This window comes from Neolamprologus brichardi, chromosome 23 (assembly GCF_056152115.1).
Source record: "Neolamprologus brichardi isolate AB-2024 chromosome 23, ASM5615211v1, whole genome shotgun sequence".
In the NCBI taxonomy this organism is placed as follows: domain Eukaryota; kingdom Metazoa; phylum Chordata; class Actinopteri; order Cichliformes; family Cichlidae; genus Neolamprologus; species Neolamprologus brichardi.
The window spans coordinates 18,139,723-18,161,450 of NC_142125.1; the positions used below are offsets into that span (position 1 = coordinate 18,139,723).

Sequence of the window (21,728 nt, forward strand, 5' to 3'; positions counted from 1 at the left end):
CTCAAATGATACTCTTAGATGTAAAATCCACACCACGTTTGCCTTACGACATCTCTCTCTTCGGACTTAGCTTCTGTGTCCGCTCCAGTGTTGCCAACTCCTTAGTAAGGAAAATCGCTATTGGCTGTCCTAAAAGTCGCTAAATGACGTCATCACCTAATTTGCATAATTGGTCATGCTAATGTAATTGTAACCTACGTTGTTGGAGAGAGAAATAACGTTGTGGAAGAGACATAAAGTGAGTAAAAAACGTCCTAAATGCAGTTAGAATTTATTTAGAACTTCAAATTAAATTTATTTTAGCAATTATTGTTTTTTAATGTCACAATTCCAACCCTGCTCCTTTATCCAGGCCTGGACTGGCAAAAGTGACCCAAAATTGGCACTCTGGTGGAGTTACTTTGTGTGTGAGAGTGTGTGTTTATAAGTAGTTTTAAACCTTGTGATCCACAAAACAGCCTAACAGTAAAAGAAGAACTCATGCGCGATTCATTTGCAGTTTGGACGCACAGGTGTGAACGTCTCCTGCCCTGATAGCAGCTGGGGGAGGACTATCCTCCACCCGTGAGCGCTTTGGCACGGGTGAGGCGCCCACGGCAGCACCTCTGCTTGTTGAGAGTGAGACGTTTTCACGCCAAAAAGTCGTCATAAATAAGTCTCCAATAATACCAGAAAAAGTCTCCAGATTGGTCGCTAGTCGCTTTTTAGAAAAAGAGTCGCTAAGGGGGTCTGAAAACTCGCTAAATATAGCGACAAAGTCGCTAAGTTGGCAACACTGGTCCGCTCCCACAGATTCACACAAACCTTACCACTCGTCCCGCCCCCATAACAGAGAAGAATGACATTGACTGGCTCGTCAGCACAAACAACCAATTACAATACAACATTAAGATAACTGACATTAGATGGGTAAATAAACTTACGTTACACCCTGACATATTGATTCTGCACAGGAAATGAACTCTAAATCATGAAACCCTTTTATTTATTGGACTCTTAACTGTAAATGAAATTACATTTGTACCAAAGCATATGATTTTTAAACCTTTTATCAACTATTTATATTTTAACCATTTTTTTATAACAGTAGACTTTTTTCTTTATACTGTAAGCCTGAATAATTTCAGACAGGGCTACATATAAATTTAGATTAATATACCTCATATGATTTGAGACACATTACCACACAGTGAGCGATCAAAATGTACTTGAACACTGACCATTAAAAAAAGAGTAGAAAAAAAGTGCTCTGTGCTCCTCTTCAAAGATGAGGTGTGAGATGTCCAGAGGAGGAGCGGTGTGTCCTCTGAATACTTTGAATTTACTTTGAATATATTTATGTTTTCACTACAGTTTTCAAACCTGTGCAGAGAACAAACATCGACTTCTGATGTTTCACATGGAGCATCATTATGATAATGACTATGACTCAGAGACCAGTCAGCAGCTTCTGTCAAAGTCTGCAGTGTCCAAACCTGAAGGCAGCATCTCATCAGTCAGATCAACCCCAAGTTTTACTATCAGGTACTTTTGCTTTTACTTTTGAGAAATCTTGAGCACCTCCAGCCCAGCTCACCTGGTTCTAGTTAAAGGGAGGAGATCCAGCAAACAGGTCCAAGCACTCAGAAGAGAACTTCTAAACATATCAGCAGAGCTGGGAGCAGTGTATCGATACAGAAGAAGACTGTCTTGTAACAAATTGGTTAATCATGTATTGAGTTTACTTTTTTACAAGTGGAGTGTCTGCATTCTTGGGCATGTCTTAAGTGTAGAATTTTGGGGCAACAGAAACACAACCTGTTGTATTGTTTTAATTGCCTTCACTCAGGTCAGAGGTCAATTAAAAATATAGATTACACATCTGTAACCACACTGCAAATTTAGATGATTTACAGATGAGCTTTTAAATTTTCAGTAAACTGTGCCCTGTATCTTACAATAACTACTTGATTTAATTAATTCAACTGCTTTTCATCCAAATGATCCAAGTTTGATAGTTTGGTGATGGTTGGAACTTGTTGTCTCTGGCTGGAAGGTGACGTGGGCCCATAGTCTGTCTGCAAATTATAACACTGGAAAACTGAAATGCTACAAAATATAAATGATGGATTAGGAAACTGTAGAGTGTTACAGACAAACAAAAATAGTTCTTTACTAATGCAGGACCGTGATTAAAATTCATCAATCATCAACAGAAAGCAGCTGGAAGTGTATGAACTCAATCTGCAGATTGGACATGAAGTTTTACTTCCTGTAAGTTTCTTGGTATTTGTGGTTTCTTATTAGACGTCACATCAGCTAAAGGAGGGCATGTGAAGCAGGAAGTGTAGAGCATTTTCTTGTCAGTCCCATCAGAGCTGAGCTGCTTTCAGACGACTCCGTCTTGTTGTGGATGCTGAAGCTGATCATGGTTCTCCTGTGGATGATCCTGTTGGTGGTTCTGCTCTGTGCAGAAGCCGAGAACGTGACCGAGGTCAGAGGAGAGCTGGGGTCAGAGGTCATTCTAACCTGCTCCAGTCAGACATTAGACCCACACTGGTACATGGAGATCCACAGTCAGTTCAGAGCATGTATCGGTCGCAGTTTTTCCTCAGCAGGCTCTATCTACTGGTCTCCTGGTTTTGAAACCAAATTTTCAATCCTGGGAAACAAACTTGTGATTAAAAACTTGACAGCAGAGGACTGCAGGCTTTACTTCTGTGGCATCAAGAGAGGAGGCAGCATTCAGTTTGTGGACACTTTCCGCCTCGTCTCACGTAAGTACAAAGTTTTTAATTTTGGAAAATTGCTCTAAAAAGTGTGATGCATGTCTTGGTTAAGTTTGCTAAGAACTGGAAAGATTCAAAGGTACAAAATGTAAAAATAAGATGGGAAATAAAGGAAAAGGTTTCATGTGGTAAACATACAAAGTTTCCAAGAAAAAAAACAGCTCATCAGAATCCGCTCACTCCAAAAACATGCCATAAAAACCTCCTCCTGCTAGCATCAGGGCCTGAACTCAACTTTAAAAAAGTAATGACTGTAAAGTTCTCCGTCATGTTTTTAATAATGTTTTTGCACCATCTCACAGTGTTAGAAATTGCCTCAGGTTATATGAGTGGTACGATGTTCCAGCAGCTGTGAGCAGTTACATATGTCCTAAAATCAGGAAAGAAATAATAAGAAATTCTCTTATCATATAACCAAAAGAATCAGCATATATTCGTGTTTTTCATCCTGTTTAAAATTCACTTCAGGATAACATGTGGAGAGAGACATTTACATCATTTACATAAACATATCATGCCAGAAAATAATTATACACCAACTACAGTGGCTTGCAAAAGTATTCGACCCCCTTGAGCTTTCCCACATTTTGTCACATTACAGCCACAAACATGAATCAATTTTATTGGAATTCCACGTGAAAGACCAATACAAAGTGGTGTACACGTGAGAAGTGGAACAAAAATCAATACAATAAATAACTGCAAAGTGGGGTGTGCGTAATTATTCAGCCCCCCGAGTCAATACTTTGTAGAACCACCTTTTGCTGCAGTTACAGCTGCCAGTCTTTTAGGGTATGTCTCTACCAGCGTTGCACATCTACAGACTGAAATCCTTGCCCATTCTTCTTTGCAGAACAGCTCCAGCTCAGTCAGATTAGATGGACAGCGTTTGTGAACAGCAGTTTTCAGATCTCGCCACAGATTCTCGATTGGATTTAGATCTGGACTTTGACTGGGCCATTCTAACACATGGATATTTTTTGTTTTAAACCATTCCATTGTTGCCCTGGCTTTATGTTTAGGGTCCTGCTGGAAGGTGGACCTCCGCCCCAGTCTCAAGTCTTTTGCAGACTCCAAGAGGTTTTCTTCCACGATTGCCCTGTATTTGGCTCCATCCATCTTCCCATCAACTCTGACCAGCTTCCCTGTCCCTGCTGAAGAGAAGCACCCCCAGAGCATGATGCTGCCACCACCATATTTGACAGTGGGGATGGTGTGTTCAGAGTGATGTGCAGTGTTAGTTTTACGCCACACATAGCGTTTTGCATTTTGGCCAAAAAGTTCCATTTTGGTCTCATCTGACCAGAGCACCTTCTTCCACATGTTTGCTGTGTCCCCCACATGGCTTGTGGCAAACTGCAAACGGGACTTCTTATGGTTTTCTGTTAACAATGGCTTTCTTCTTGCCGCTCTTCCATAAAGGCCAACTTTGTGCAGTGCACGAGTTAGTTGATAGTTGTCCTATGGACAGATTCCCCCACCTGAGCTGTAGATCTCTGCAGCTCGTCCAGAGTCACCATGGGCCTCTTGGCTGCATTTCTGATCAGCGCTCTCCTTGTTCGGCCTGTAAGTTTAGGTGGACGGCCTTGTCTTGGTAGGTTTACAGTTGTGCCATACTCCTTCCATTCCTGAATGATCGCTTGAACAGTGCTCCGTGGGATGTTCAAGGCTTGGGAAATCTTTTTGTAGCCTAAACCTGCTTTAAATTTCTCAATAACTTTATCCCTGACCTGTCTGGTGTGTTCTTTGGACTTCATGGTGTTGTTGCTCCCAATATTCTCTTAGACCAGTGGTTCCCAAACTATTTTGCTGGGCCCCCCTTTGTTTTACAAGAAAAATATTCGCCCCCCCCTCGCGAGCACACGCACGCACGCACGCACGCACGCACGCGCACATCCTCCAACCACACACACCCATATTTTGCTCCATTTCAGTTTATTTCACACCTCAAACATTTAGCAAACAATTAAGCAAATACAAGTAATCTGCAGGTAGTAAGAAAATAAACTACTAACTCCTTTACGCTGCGTCCGCACCTACATGAATGATTTTGAAAACGCAGCTGTTTCGTCCACACGTAAACGGCGTTTGGAATCACCGAAAACTGAGATTTTTTAAAACTCCTTTTTTGGGTTTATGTGTGGACGAGGAATACAGAGTTCATCACGCAACGTTAAAGGTATGTGCCTTTTTTCACGTCAGCTGTGCGCCATGTTATTGTTTACATGAGATGAATTGCAGAATGGCAGATAGAGATGAAATACTGTTAATCTGACTATCTGCAGGTTTTACACGCTTACATATACACGCAGTTACTGTCCCTCTATTTAGAAAGGCAGAGGCGTCACGGTGTAATTATTTTACATGTAGTTGTTTTTTTCCTGTATAATAATATTCAACATTGCTATCAATACATTTTTCAAAAAATGCCTCTCTGTGCCAAATGGCTCAAAAACATAAACAACTGTGGGATACTGTTTGTCCGTGATTGGAACCAAGGGAACAAATCGTGGCAGGATCAGCCTGATGTTATTTGTATCCCACTGTAACTTTACTGTATAAACAGCAAACGTCTCCAAAATGTCAGGAGTAGTTAGTCATTACAACAAGTGTTTGTGAACTAAAATCAAGAATGTGGGATACTGTTTGTCTGTGATTTGAAGAGCCCAGCGCCCCCAGGAAGGGAAAACCAATCCTGCAGGGAGACCTACCTCGGCACTTGTGCAGGTGAAACCAAAGGGAAGATTTGCTTCACCATATTTTCTAGTCTTTGGCTCAGAATGAAGTTGGTTTGGAAACATATTCAGCGATGCTTCATCTCCTGCTTTGCGTTTGTGTAGGCGCCCGTGCTAGCAGTGTCCAAGCGTTGTTGTTTTTTTCCCCTTTTCATGCCGCCCCCCCCTGCAATGGCTCTGCGCCCCCCCCCCCAGGGGGCGGGCCCCACACTTTGGGAAGGTCTGTCTTAGGCTGTGTCCCAATTAAGAGACCGCACGCTTGAAGTACGCGCACACGAGAAGTGAGGAAGTGAGAGGCTTGTGAAATGGGACGGTCTAGCCTTCGTCGCGCTGTTCAGGTTGCCTAGCAACCATGATACTAACCGCGAGAAACTCGTGATTGTGTGACATAAATGAAGGAGAAAAAATGTTTTGTTGGTCATTCATTTTTGTCATGACATCACTTTGATTAGTTGAGTATCTGAGGCTGAGACCACGAGACTGTAAAACATGATTGTTGGGCTTCATTTCTGTACTGAACAGTCATTTAAGATTAGTTAGTAAATAACAATTAGCTCTTGTTGTTCATGAGACTAAAGTCATCTCACTGTGGTAGTGTAAATATAATATGGCCAATATTATAGTATTGTCATATTATTATGATATATATATATATATATATATGTAGAGGCTGAAAGTACAAACATCACTAATTTCAAATAACTTTGCCGACATGTGGCCAACAGCAATGTTTTAATGTTCTTCGTTATTAAACATTCGCACATAAATAAGTGACGTCATATTCAGTACTTACTTTTGACAGCCGGCCGCTCCGGCCGGCCGTAGATTTACACCAGCCGCTCCCTTCTGCTGTATTTTGCGGCAAAATTATCCACACCCACCACCGCGCTATGAATTGTGGGATATATGGGACCACGAAGCGTGCACCGGACCACGCTTGATATTTGGGGAAATCGACAGCGCATTTGGAGTACACATTTGAAGTACACTTCGAATTGGGACAGCCAATTGGGACGCGTGGCGGTGATGTAATCGCACTTAAAATGCGTACTTCAAGCGTGCACACCCTGAATTGGGACACAGCATTCGACAACCTCTGAGGCCGTCACAGAGCAGCTGTATTTGTACTGACATTAGATTACACACAGGTGCACTCTATTTAGTCATTGACACTCATCAGGAAATGTCTATTTGCAACTGACTGCACTCAGACCAAAGGGGGCTGAATAATTACGCACACCTCACTTTGCAGTTATGTATTTGTAAAAAATGTTTGGAATCATGTATGATTTTTGTTCCACTTCTCACTTGTACACCACTTTGTGTTGGTCTTTCACGTGGATTTCATGTTTGTGACAAAATATGGAAAAGTTCAAGGGGGCCGAATACTTTTGCAAGCCACTGTAAATCAATACACAACATGCTGGAGATCTTTGATCCTAATTTGATCATTTCTGATGAAGCTAACCATCTCATACGATTTATTCTCATCAAATCTGAGCTTTGGTAGATTTACACTTTTCATGTTATTTTTCAATTCATTGCTTTTTTTCTTGTCAAAACTCAGCAAATACTTCATCATGCTTTAAATGTCTGATGTTAAACATTTTTAAAAATTTGAAATCAGCTATGAAATTTTGCTGTTGCTTTTTGTGTTATTTCATTGATTTTAAAGAGTCAGATCATCAGCAGCAGAACAGCTCCACATCAGGTCATCAGCTCGTCATCGTGTACCGCTCAGCCTTCGTCATTACTGCCCTCATCCTCCTTATGCTGGGTGAGTCTTTTATTTATTGGATTAACATTATTAGAATTAAAAGCTGCTAATACACAAGTGAAACACATTCATCTCAGATAAAGTTTGATAGCACTGAGCACTCAGAAAGAACCAGGTTCAACTTAATGACAAGTTATGGACAAATGCAGGAAGAAAAACAAGAAGAATGCATTAAATTTAGTTTAAGTGTTTATGAGTCACTAAGTGATGATGTTAGTTAGTGACTCATAAACACTTAAACTAAATTTAATGCATTCTTCTTGTTTTTCTTCCTGCATCATCAAAGTGATGATGTTAGTTTGATAGTGAACTGATCCAGTTGCTCTTTCGGCAGCTGTGGTTTTTGCATCTCTGTGGTTGAAGAGGAAATCTCAGAGAGAGGCGGATGAACGTCAACCTGTGACCAACTAGAATACAGAGACTCTGCAGAGCTCCCAGGTAAACAAACCACAGAACTACTGACACCAGTTACAACTGTCTACAGTACACATTCGATACATGTTTGCTATATTTGGCGAAATGCCATTAATGCTAGGTTTTTTTTTTTTGGTACTGTATTCTGATTAGTTCCAACTACTGCTACAATACCTCCATACCACAACTGTTCATGTAACTATCAATGCTAAAGCTACACAATTGTTAATGCTAAAAGATAGATGAAGCTACATCACTCATTGACCTTTGTGGATCAAATTTTTAACCTGCCTTACATCTTCCCTTGAGTTCTAATTGTTTCTGACTCTACTGGGAGGAAGGTTTACAACTTTATATGTTATTCAGTATTGTTTAAAATTAATTACTGTGACCATAAACTAATCAGGAAAGTGTTTAATGATCAGAAATCAGGTGATCAGTAGACTTATTTTCTCACAGACTCCTCCAATGAGACATCATGTTATAACCACAAGTCCCCCCTGCTTGATATTAGGGAGAATACAGGTTTATGGTTCCATGTTTCATTCTGAGAAACTGTGTCTGTCTGTTACACATAATCAAAGGTTCTATTGTTGCTCATTTTAATTTTCTACTAATGCTAACAGTGCTATATACTAGTGTACTGAGTACTTGTGCTCTGTGTTTCAGCATGAGGAAAAACACTCCCACCAGAATGTCACTGAAAGAATATTGAAGATGTGTCTGCGCTGTGTCTGTGTGTCCAAGTATTCCAAAAAATCATCAACAGGCACTGTTGCTGTCGGTGCTGTTTGGACTTCTCTGACTGCTGTCAGTCTTTTATTACTGTAAACAATATGGCAGCAGTGTTTGTCGTAATTACAATAAATGCATTGGTAAACTAACAACTGATTGAGTGAAGCATTTTTAGAAAACTGTAGAAAATTTTCAGGATTAGTTTTTTAAAATATTAATGCATGATATTGGAATTTTGGATGTTGCAATGCATTTTTCCGTGAATGATGTGCAGTGTCACATGTTAAAGGTATATTGTCACATGACCAGAATGGTTTACTTCTTGACTGCACTTTGAGAAGAAGATAGCTGCATGAAAGCTCCCAAAGAAAAGGATAGTAAAGTATGTTTAAAATAAACAGAGGACAAATATTTGTGGTAAACACGATCTTTATCGTGACTAGTGATGTTATACACCTTTACAATTACTCAAACATGTTCGGTGTGTTTGCAGTAAAATATGTTAATGGTCAGGATAACACATGGTATCAAGGTGTGTACATATTTTTTTTTGTTGTTGTTTTTTTTTCATTTCTAATAAAAGATATTCTATCTAGTTAGTGTAGATTAGAAACCATATAAAGAGGTAGGCTTCAGAACAAAGTGTTTGATTGGTTTGTGTACAACTGTTTTGAACTACAATCAATCCTACACTTTCATTATCATAACATAAGACATAAATGTCACATTTTAAGTAGAAGATCAATGAATGATCTGGAGGTTTGCCTTATCCAGTGAGCCCATGCATCATATGGAGCCATATGGAGGATGCCACACATTCCTCCAGTCACTGGGTTATGTCAGGGGCCGAGTATAGTTCTTTGGTTTGAAGATCAAGGTGAGGTGCCTCAAAGTTTGAAATTCCACCACAAAAACCCTTTTTACTTGCAGTCCTGGATAAGAGGTTGTGGGAGTTGTGGAATAATGAGGGAAAATCATCCATTTGATGTTCTCTTCAAACCAAAGACTGAATTCATGCGGTTACCCAGAGGAACCTCTAACACAGAGAGAAACTGCTGGTCTGCTGGAAGGACAGCGATATTGTCACTATTTTCAACAAATGTGGAGAAGTATACTAAAACAGTTGTCAAGCAATACAATAAAGATCAACATGCCTTTGATCGAGTCTGTCAACCTTAATGCATCAAACAATATGCTGAGCACATCATGATTCGGTCCAAGGAGTGACGGTGGCCCATCTTTGCACAGTCTCTCATTAGTGTACTTGTAAATAGCTACTACTTCTACAGAGATGTTATGGGAGGATATGCTCACCTGCAAAGGTCTGGCACAAACCACTGAGCCATGGAAGGAGATCCCTACTAGCTACTGTTCAAGATCAGGCAGGTTATGACCAAAATTCTCTAATAAAATTTGGCTAATAAACACAGGGAATCGATTCCTGAGATGTCATCTATGTGATAAATGCACCATCTATGCATGTGAGAAATGCAAAGCTTTAATGTACATTGAGTGCTTCAAAACATACTGTGAAAAAAGTAAAAGGGAAGGAAACAGAGAATGTAAAGGGCTGAAGGTGCCAAAAAACAAAGAATGCTAAAGTTAGCAAAAGCTAAAAAGCAGCACAACTACAGGCTTATTGTTTTCTAGGAAAGGGTCAATTGAGACTACGCATGCTGTATAACAGTACAACAGTGTATAACTGACAGCTCAAGATTTTTGACTTTGGTCTTCATATCAGTGTTGGAACACCCAAGTCCATTACCAAAAACACAGTTTCAGTGATTGCTGTTAGATTCATTTCATCTCAATAAAATCTTGATTACACCAAAAGGTGTTTTAAGCATGCAGTAGTCTAGTCCCCAGTCCTTCTTAAAGAAGTTTAAAAGTGAATATCCTGAATATTTATTGATGTACATCAAAACTGCTATTTTAGGCTTAAGTTTTAAAAAAGTTTGTTTTTAATTCAACTCTCATTCTTTCTAGACAAGAACAACATCTATGAGGCCGTTTAATCAGACTTCAGGACCTGTCATTGTACTAAGTCTCATTATTTGAATATGACAATTGATTTTCTACTTGATGCTAATTCTGATGGTTCCATTTCAGTTCACTTGAGTGCTGCTTTTGACATTGCAATCACAACTTACTCATTGAGCACTTGAAACACTGTGTAGGAGTCCAGGCTGTTTGGCTCTTAACTGGTTTAAATATTTTATTAAATTCAGACTTTCTCAGTTAACACTGGAAAACACTCCTCTACATCAGCAGTGATGACAAAAAATAATAATCGGTCTTCAAAGCACCATGCTGCAGACTTCAGGCTGGAGGTAAAAAGTTTTCACTTCCTGTAGAGTTTGTTGGCATTTGTGGTTCAAAAGATTTTCTCCTTCGTTTCTGTCAAACAAAGCTGTATGAAACGTTTCCAGCTGTTAGTATCATGGTCGCTAGGCAACCTGGGCAGCGCGAAGGAGGCTAGACCGTCCCATTTCACAAGCCTCGCACTTCCGGCCTTAATGGTCTTTGAGTACGTGGCCCTTGTGGACCGTTAAGGCTGCGTACTTTAAGGCTGCAGACCCTGAATTGGGATACAGCCATGAACTAACCTTTAGTGAGGGGAAGTGGGCGGGTCCTCAGCTTTGAACTGAATGACTGCAATGTCCAATGAGAGCAGAGAGTCACATGAAAGCCTGGTAAATACATTTGAGATTTAATTACACAGACAGAGATTAACTCTTGATCCAGTTAAAGATAATTGTTGCATGAAAATACTTCAACAAGATGTGACCAAGGCATTATTTCTTATTTATGGAAATCAGCTGTAAATAAAACTATTGTCAGTCTCACATGGGTCCAAACCTTTGGAAATAAAAACACTTCATGTGCCTAAAAGGCCGTCACTGAAAGTATAGGCGGCTTCTTACAGTAACTTTGTTCCTTTGTGAAACAGACAGCCCAATGATCATCCACACTTTGAGGCTTCAAAGGAACCAGTTTGTTAAAAAGTATTCATAGCTGGGCCCAGTTTGCAACATCCTTCTCAAACTTTTCTTAAAATGTAGATCAGAAACTGTTAAAGTGATCAGCTAAAAGTCCTCAGACATGTTTCTTCAAACACTCTTTAATTTCTTGCTCAACCTGTTTTAATTTTCTTCTTCCAGATGTAACTCCAACGAGGGGAGCATTGAAGAGTGACCATGTCCTCTTCACCTCTCTGAGCCTGAGTGCTGCACTCATTCTGGTGGTAATCTGTGAGTGTGTCCCTTTGTGGTTGAACAGCACTTCTATTAATATCCACGTGTAGTGTCATAAGAGAGATAAGATAAGATAAGATAACTCTTTATTGTCATTGCACAGTCATACATAGTACAATAGTACAATGAAATTGGAAAACTGTCCTACGTCGGCACTACATATAACACAACACGACACGATATGACACATCGCAACGCAACACAAACAACACAACACAGTATATTAACTTAGTAATAAAAAAGAAGAATAAGTGTATGTGTATTGCACACTGTTATTATTGCACATTAATTATTATTGCACCTTGTTATAAATATAAATATTATTATTGTTATTGTTGTTTTAAACATTGTTACCTCCCCCCTAAAAAAGTCCAGGGAGGTAGCCAGTCAGGTCAGCTATTTGCATTGATCAGGGCTATTGCCCTGTTGTAAAAGCTGTCCTTGAGTCTATTTGTCCGGGACCTCAGCAGCCTGAACCTCCTGCCGGACGGCAGCAGCTTAAACACCCGGTGTCCTGGGTGTGTGCAGTCCCGTAGGATGCTGCGTGCCCTCTTGAGACAGAGAGTGCTGTAGAGGTCCTTCAGGGAGGGAAGAGGATGTCCAATGATTTTTTGGGCCATATTGATGACCCTCTGGAGTGCCTTTCTGTGTGCTGTGGTGCAGCTGGAGAACCATACACCGATGCAATATGTCAGCACACTTTCAATGGAGCAGTGGTAGAAGACAGTCAGCAGCTCCTTCTTCAGGTCCATTTTTCTGAGGATTCTCAGAAAGTGGAGACGCTGTTGGGCCTTCTTTAAGACCGCAGAGGTGTTAGAGCTCCATTGGAGGTCTGTGTCTATGTGCACTCCCAGAAACTTGAAACTGGAGACCCTTTCCACGCACTCCCCGTTGATGCTGACAGGCTGCAGCTCGGACTTCCTCCTTCTGAAGTCAACTACCAGTTCTTTTGTCTTGGGGCATTTAGAGGTACAGAAATGTAACCACAAGATCATGATTCAGAGCAGTATTTAAGGCCAGCACCTCATTAATGGATCTATTTGCTGAGTACATTTAAATGTAAAATATGTCAGAATGTTTCTTCTTTAAATGTTACCTTTAATCATCAAGACAAATCTTGACTGAATTGTGAGAAATCCGATTATAAGTAATTATTTGAAATTATTTTTAGTTATTTCTTTTTTGTAAGTTCTTTTTTTAAACTCAATTTTTACTATAATTTACAATCTTGCAACTTATACTTGTCAATAAGGCCATAAACAACCAGAAGAGTCTGTTCAGTGACAGGTTGCTTCTCCCAAAGACAAGAACCAACAGACTTAAAAACTCCTTTGTCCCACACGCCATCAAACTGTTTAACTCCTCTCTGGAGGGGAGAGGGAGGGGAAACAGGAGGACAAAGGAGGGGGGAACAACTAAGCTGTAGTGTCTCTCCACTTCACTGTGTAATACCTTTGTGCAATACTTTTTGTTAACAATCATACTTGAAATGTGCAATTCACTTGTATTTTTATTTTTATTTTTATTCCTATTTATTCTATTTATCCCCTTTGTATATTTTATCTATATATGTCTTTGTATTTATATATGTGTGTGTGTGTGTGTGTGTATATATATATATATATATATATATATAATATTCTTGACTCTGTAACTTCTGTCGGTGCTGTGCTTTTTGGAAAACAAATTTCCCAGAGGAACCTACCCGAGGGATTAATAAAGTTCTATCTTATCTTATCTTATCTTATGTTCACAAGTTGAACAGATACAGGAACAGGGACAGCAATGTAGAAGTACAAGTTATAAATAAATAAAAAACTGCAAAAATGAAACACAAAACAATACTAGAAAACAAGACAAAAAACTTCACATAATATTAAATAAGATGGGACAATCTTGGTAGCAATAAATGAACAAAGTGAAGCAAACCTATGCTAGATTATTGAAACAATAAAGCATGTATGGGTCGCCGTCGCTCACTGAACAATTCTCTCCGAATCTGCAGAGCAAATGTTTTTTCCTCCATCTGATAAATCTCTCTTACTTTATCACATATTATATGAAGGTGGTTCATGAATTAACCATTTAATGGTGATACACTTTAGAGCTGCTGTAAGTAAGATTCTTAAGAGATACTTTTTATTGTTTCCTGGTAGTACTCATAAAATGGCTAACTGTTGGTCCTTTGTTAATGGTTGTTGGAAAACTGTACTGAGAGCTTTAAATATGTAATTCCAAATTTTTGGACATGACCAGAATATGTATGAATGGGTCAGTAAGTGAGTACCACAATTTCGCCAACAAGTGTCAGGAGTTGTAGGGTTCCATTCGCTTCCGCTTATCCTTTTCAGGGGCGCTGGAGCCTATCCCAGCTGTCATAGGGCGAGAGGCGAGGTACACCCTGGACAGGTCGCCAGTCTGTCGCAGGGCGAACACATAGGCTGTGTCCCAATTTAGTGACCGCACGCTTCGAGTACGCATTTCGAGACCTATTACGTCACAGCGACGCGACGATGTTTTGAAGCCAGTGTCTTCCACAATAGGAGGAAAACCCTGCAGGGAGGTAAGGCTTGATAAAATTGAAATTTCTTTTGGAAGACCAAATGATTGTTTGATTCTACACCAAATCTTTAGTGTAACCCTTGTCCATTCCCCCATATGCACAAGTAAAATGCTAGAAAAAAGCAGGGATTCGGTGATCCTTTGCATATTGTCTTCTCAATGTTTAGCCATTGAGTTTCAGACAGATCATATCCATACAGTCAGGGGTCTCATCTGAATTGCCCAGAAATAATATTTCAGATTTGGAACAGCCAATCTCCCCTGCAGTTTTGACCGTTTTAATGTTTGAAACTTGATCCTTGGACGTTTGCCTTGGCATATGAATTTGGAAAAAAGTTTATCTAAATTACCAAATGTAGAGTCAGGAATGTTTATAGACAGCATCTGAAAAAAGTATAAAAGTCTTGGTAATACATTCATACGTATACTCTCAATCTGACCCAGGAAAAACAGACGTATGACTGCCCATCGCTCTAAATCTTTTTTTTATATTTGCAATTGCAACTTCATAATTTACTTAAAACAAATCTAATCATAAGTGAGGGATTTTAATTCCTAAATACTTGATACCTTCGTTTGACCATCTAAAACCACTTTGATCCTTGAATGTTTGTGAGATATTTCCTCCTGTATCCATAGCCAATGTTTTGTCAATATTAACTTTATACCCAGAAAGGTAACCGTATTTGCCGATAATTTCTTTCAAATGAGGTACACTAACTGCAGGATTTGAAATGTATAAAAGTATGTCGTCTGCATAGATGGACCATTTATGCTGTTCTCCATTAATTGAAAGGCCATGAATTTCATGTGCATCTCTAATTAACTGCGCCAGAGGCTCAATACAATACAATACTCAATACAGCAGGGGCGACAGTGAGCATCCCTGTCTACACCCACGTTCCAGTGGAAATCTTGAGTATATTCTTCCATTTACTCGTACAGCCACAATTGGGTTAGAGTAAAGAATCTGTGTCCATTTAATAAAGTTTGGCCCAAATTTAAATCTTTCAGCGTAGGTCCCAAGTTCTGCCAGGAAACTGTCAAATGCTTTTTGTGCATCCAAAGACAGAATCATTGTTTCTTCTTGTCTGGTCTTGTACAAAGACATTAAGTTCAGCTGTCTACGAACATAGTGCCTTCCTGCAATGAAACCCGTTTGATCTGGATTTATAACATGTGTACTACTTTTACTAAATCTTTTTGGCTAAGGTTGAGGTGAGACTGCGCAAATCAGTATTGAGTAATGAAATTGGCCTGTATGATTGACAATTTGTAGGACCCTTGCCCTCTTTATGAATTACAGCAATTAAAGCATCATTCCAAGAAGACACCATAGTCCCAGTCTGATGATAAGCTTTTAGTAATAAGGGGACAACTTTTTCTTTAAACTTTTTATAAAATTCATTAATAAAACCATCAGAGCCAGGACTTTTTTTTAGTTTTAAGGTTTGAATTTACTGGTTGTAAATGGTTAGTTATGTTGTGTTTATGTAGTTCTCCTATCAGTTGTAGCACTCTGGACATTCTCTGTTATGTATCATCAAGAGAAGTTTCCCAAACAGCTCCCACTCTTTGAATGTTTTATGTCTTTGGGATCATTCTGTTATGAGATATTTCTGTGAAAATCTCAGTAGATCATTAGTTCCACAAATGCTCAGACCAGCCCGTCTGGCACCAACAACAAAGTCAATTCAATCTATTTTTTCCCCATTCTGATGCTCAGTGAGAACCTTAGAAGGTCATTTTGTCTACATAGCAATGCACATCTGCCATGTGATTGGAACATGATTGAGTATTTGTGTTAACAAGCAGATTTTTAGGTGTAACTGATAAAGTGTACAGTGACTGTATATACGTATGTCAGTTAAGATGATGTGTGAACATTCAGCATATAGCTCTGTCAGGGGCTATGTCTTTGAGCCAGCATTTTGAATTAATTTTGTATTTTCGATTTCTCGTTATATAGATAATATGTTGAGTCTTGTGTTGGTATTCTAATTTCAGAAGTAATAAAGTGTTATTTTACTTTAGGTTTTCATCTATGTCCCCTTGTGTAAGCCAGTTGTTGTCCTCCGAGTCAGTGTGATATGTGTTTCTTGTCTGTGTGTTTCATGTTGTTGAGCCTCCCTTGTTAGTTTATGTCATGCCGTGTTGTTATGTTTGCTGTTCTTTGTGCTTCTTTGCTCAAAGTGTTTAATTTTATTCTTCTCCTGTGATGTCATTTTGTTCATTTAAGTTAGCTGTTTGCCCATGTGTTTCCACTTTCCCCGATCACCTCATGTCTGTATTTAAGACCTCTGTCGTCCTTTGTTTGCTGTCAGGTCATCTGTGTATTTTACCTTCACGTCTCATCAAAACAGTCATTGTAGTCATCATAGTCGTGATAGTCATCTTAATTGGTTCAGATTTGTCATAGTTTCATAACAGTTTTCATAATTAGTTTCCCAGTTTAGTTGTCGCTCCTGTTCCGTCTTTGCTGGAGTTTTGTTCATGTTTACCAGCCTCAATAAAACCGCTTTCTTTTGGTTGTAGTCTCCACTCCGTCTCCTCCAGTGTCTCAACACTTAATATGAATGTCAAAAACTTAATATGAATGCAATTTTTGGAAAACCAAATGTTACTTCAAATAATGACTGCATTGTTGCATATTTTATTCACAGTTTGCAGAGAGCATCTTGGATGATGTGCCAGTAGAGTTCAGTAACTCAGCTTCAAGCATTGCAACCCTGAGACAAGAGACTGGCTTCTTGAGAATACAGTTATCATTACAAATATAAATTAAATGATAAACTACAAACGTTTAGCTTGAACGTGTTTGGAGTATTTATATATGTGGCGTGGGTGTGGTCTCTGGCCAGCTGCAGAGGAGGGGTGACACAGTGAGCTCCCGGGGCGGTGCAGGGGCGGGGTCGACAGGTGTGCTGGGTTCCGACATTGATTGTGTGTCTTTTTATGTTGACAGTGACAGTCGGAGGGAGAGCGGACGTGACAGTTGCAGAGAGCGGGAGTGGCTGTGAATAAACCCACATCACTAAATAAAAAGTTTTTGCTGTCAAAAGAATCGCCCCAGCGTATGTCTATCGGGTCAAACGCTACAATATAGTATTGCTATAGTCTTATTATTTAGTCATGCAAACAGAGTTAATGATTATTAAAAGTAAATTATTTCTTGTTCAAGATGACCTGACTGACTTGTGCTGTAACCCATTACTGTGGGAACCGCGACGGTGACACTCACTACCTAAATGCTTATGTTTTAAGTTTCTCTCTTAGTGTCAGCTGAAAAAAGGTGAAAAAAAATAAATCACATAACAAAATGTAATTCACAGACCATGTAAACACTTCACACGACTTACTGTAGTTGTAAGGCATGGTGGACTGCTTTATGATACAAGTATTTTGCAACCTTTTACATATTTATTTAACCATTTCAACATAATACTTGTGTTTTTTTGTGTAATTCAGATTGGCTGTGACATTTGCCCACGGTGGTATCACAGGAATTGTGCCAAGCAGATCGCATGAGCAAGAAAACCAAAAAAAAAACATTTGTTTGTGAAGCATGCCAGACAGAGGGTTAGGGTCTCTGGTTTTTGTTCTAGGGTTTGTGTTTTGTATCTGAAATTATTTATTTAGTTGTTTATTCATTCATTCATTTATTTATGTGTGTGTTGCTTTGTGTGCTTCAATAGATATTCCCAATGTTAGAGTTCAGATTTGGTTTCAACTGGTTTGATGGATTATTCAATTACTTTCTGTTTCTTAATGTGTTAGCATTGCTTGCTTAATGTTGGCAAAGAATTTATATATATATAAATATATGTATGTATGTGTGTGTGTGCGTGTGTGTGTGTGTGTGTGTGTTGTTGCATGGTTTGCTGGTGTTTAGCCTCTGCTATACCCCTGTGTCTTTTCTGTTTTACAGTTTAATTCAATAGCGGGTTTCTTATTTACTTTGATATAATTGTTATTGTTTTTTGTTAGGATTTCAATTAAAATGTGCTGTATTGGAATGACATTTTATTCCCTTTGTATTTTGTCTTTCCCGCAAGTTTCACTTCCTGTAGAGTTACTTGGTATTTGTGGTTTGTCTTAAGGCGTTACACACGACATAATCACCACCTGAAGTAGGAAGTGTAGAGCACTTCTGTGTCAGAGTCCATCAGAGCTGAGCTGCTTTTAGACGACTCCGTCTTGTTGTTGATGCTGAAGCTGATCATGGTTCTCCTGTGGATGATCCTGTTGGTGGTTCTGCTCTGTGCAGAGGCCGAGAACGTGACCGAGGTCAGAGGAGAGCTGGGGACCAATGTCACTCTAACCTGCTCCAATCAGACATCAGACAGATACTGGTACATGGAGATCCACCGTCAGTTCAGAGCATGTATCGGCCGCAGGTTTTCCTCAGCAGGCTCTACCTACTACTCTCCTGGTTTTGAAACCAAATTTTCAATCCTGGGAAACAAACTTGTAATTAAAAACTTGACAGCAGAGGACTGCAGGCTTTACTTCTGTGGCATCAAGAGAGGTGGCAGCATTCAGTTTGTGGACACTTTCAGCCTCGTCTCAGGTAAGTAAAAGTTTTGGGGGTTTTTTTTCTGTAATGCTGAAAACTACAGAAGCACAAATATGTCCAAAGCTAAATTTCACACCGGAAGTTTCACATAGATTGGCTACATAAGAGTTATCTTTCAGCAAAAGGAAGACGTCATTAAATAGAATCAGTGTGTCTGGATAACAAACAAATTTTTGACCTTTGAAAATAAACAGGCTTCAAATGTTATGCAGAACTCTGTGTTCTTACAACCAGGTCAGTTTTGTTCCTTTAGTCAGTGTCTGAGAGGTCGTCACTGAAACTCAAGGCAGCTTCTTACAGTAACTTTGTACCTTTGTGTAACACACAGCCCAACAATCGTCCACACTTTGAGGCTTCAAAGGAACCAATTTGTTAAAAAGTGTTGATGGCTGGGCCAGTTCACAACTTAATCTCAAACTTTTAAAATGCAGATCACAAACATCTTAAACTAATCATCTGAAAAAGCCTCAGATGTCAGCTCAGTTTGCTTCTTTATGAGTTTCTTCATACACTCATTAATTTCTTTGGCAATCTGTCTGTCTCTCCAGCTGTGTCTGCAACATCTGTCACAGTCACCGACAATAACCGCCCAGACCAGCAATCTAACAAGGATACATTGCAGAGTGTTCGTGTCGTTTTCATCTCTCTGAGCCTGAATGCTGCACTCGTTCTTGTGGTAATCTGTGAGTCTGTTTCTTTCTCTAAATCTTTGTGGACTCTCTGCTCTTCTATAAATATCAGCACACCTCCACAGCGTGCAACATCGTGGTGCATTTAGAGGTGCAGACGTGTAACCATCAGATCGCGTTTCAGAGAAGTAATGAAGCTATTTTTCAAAACATGTTTGAGCTCAAGTTAAAGATCTGCAAAAGATTTAGCTAGACTATTATTGTCATCACTCATAATCAGTAGTGTCCTTGATGTATGAATGCCGATGTTTTATGTAAAAAAAAAATTAATTAGTGAAAAAATTACAGTAGTATCAGTATTTCACAGCTGCAGCTCTGATGATTAGTACAAACTAATATAAACCACAATCATCTGAAATTGTTCTTTAGTGGTAGTTTTGTGGGGCCTAAATTAAAGACCTGTTGTAATGGAGATTATGTATCAGAATTTCAGGAGCCTCCAAACACACTTCTTCTGGTTCTCATAGGTTCCCCCAGTTCTGCAAGCTTTCATTCTCGTTTACGTGCCCCACCCTCCCTCCTCTTTTCAATTCTTTAACTTCTTCACTTTTATTTATTACACCTACCTACCGGAACCTGTCAGGCCCGGGAGCCGTCGCCCGTCCCCTTCGAGGCCTTCCCCGAACCGCAGCTCAATTCATGTCCAAGCAATTCACCTTTACCTAGTAAAACGCTGTCAAACCTAAAGTGCGGTCGTGGGCCCAGCTAGTGAAATACTTATTATGCTTTTCTTATTTTTCTTAAATGCATGACCACATGTTCATATTAAAGGTGGAGCTGCAGAGATCTCATAAAAATCAAAAAATAAGGTTTAAATGCTTTAATAACAATGAATGAAAGAAGTAATAATGTGTGTGGGGACACTGAGGCCCTGCAGAGCCTGCTGGCTGAGAGAGAGTCAGAGGAAGGAGCTTTTATAAACTTATCAGGTGTCACATTTTGGGGGAGGAGGAGCTAACTGGACTTCCTGAAGGCTGAAAGTTTAACTTGTTAACATGTTTTTCTTGTCTTTTATTTAGAGTGTGAGATAGCAGCAGAGCAGCAGTTTGTTGTTTGTGTAGAAAGAGATCAGTGTTACTGTGAATTAGAGCTCATACTTGTTTCTGAACAGAGTGTAGTTTAGACCTGCAGCAGCTTCCAGTCACAGTTTAAAAACTCAACTTCCTCTCTCTATGTTCTGCCAGATGTTTCAGCTGTGCTTCTGCTGTGTAGATGTTGTGCCAGATGTTGAAAGGTTTCTCTGCACAGTGGAGAAATGTGTTGTATGTGATGAGTGCTGATGTGAGTGTGAAGGTGAAGTGACTCCTCTGATGGTCTGTTGGCAGGTCTGAGTTGTGTATCGCTGTCTCTTAAGAGGAGAATCAGCAAGTATCAGGCAAACCTCCCTCCAGCTGGGACCAGTGAGAGGCTGGAGGCTCCACAGGTAACTCAAAGTGTACAGGTGACCCTGCAGCTCATGCTCATTGTTCTCCTTCAGTGCTACTTTGTCCTGTACTCAGTGCTGCTGTTGTGTTTCAGTACGAGGAGATCAAGCTCTCCCATCGATCTCCTGCTCCTGCTACAGAGTGCATTTACTACAATGTTCAGCTTCCTCAGTCCACACTGCGTCGACGCTGACGGACACACCTGGACAGGTGGATGATACTTGCTGCGTTCAGAACTGGTGGACAGTCAGTGTCATCAATGAAGACTTCCTGCTTCTCTATTTGACGACCATTTAAAGAAATACCTGCAAGATTAATTGACCTCAGATATGATATGATGATATGATATGAACCCGAGAATGTGACCTTTGGCCAAACCTGCTTCAAAGTGCTTTCAGATTTAAGGTGGATAAGCCAGAACTCAAAACCACTGTAAAAACCAGTCATCTGTGAAAGACCCATGAATACCAAACCAGATCTACAGGTTTAAGAACATAGACTATGTTTCCATTGAGACAATGTTTGTTTCAGGGAAGGTCAGATGAGGCAAAACCTCACATTCCCACATTTATATACCAGCAGCAGGACTTCACTAACCTTTAAAGAACATGTAATCCATTGTTTGTGCACGTTTTTAGGTTTATTCTTTCATTCACTTTTGGTTTAGGAATTCAGACATTGTCATATATTTCTACTCTCACCAGTGTTTTTATAGCAACACGGCAACTGTCAGGTTTCTTTACTTTGTTCTTTTAATGTTCTGTTTGCTTTAATCAGAACATGTGGTGTGATGT

General features: G+C 39.6%; 1 protein-coding gene across 1 annotated transcript; it reads left to right on the forward strand.

The window, feature by feature from the left end:
• The first annotated feature begins 18,451 nt into the window (after positions 1–18,451).
• LOC148096077 (uncharacterized) lies at positions 18,452–21,152 on the forward strand. Its single transcript, XM_087836433.1, has 3 exons — positions 18,452–18,815; positions 19,370–19,504; positions 20,836–21,152. Exons 1-3 carry the CDS (start codon positions 18,452–18,454, stop codon positions 21,150–21,152), a joined length of 816 nt encoding a protein of 271 aa, XP_087692559.1.
• The last annotated feature ends 576 nt before the right edge of the window (positions 21,153–21,728 follow it).

What these genes read in the sequence shown, in the direction of transcription:
- LOC148096077 (XM_087836433.1), top strand. Translation starts at nt 18,452, where the DNA reads ATGCTGAAGCTGATCATGGTTCTCCTGTGGATGATCCTGTTGGTGGTT. An exon ending in CACTTTCAGCCTCGTCTCAG is followed by an intron (nt 18,816 to 19,369) that starts GTAAGTAAAAGT and finishes CTGTCTCTCCAG; the next exon opens with CTGTGTCTGCAACATCTGTC. An exon ending in ACTCGTTCTTGTGGTAATCT is followed by an intron (nt 19,505 to 20,835) that starts GTGAGTCTGTTT and finishes GTCTGTTGGCAG; the next exon opens with GTCTGAGTTGTGTATCGCTG.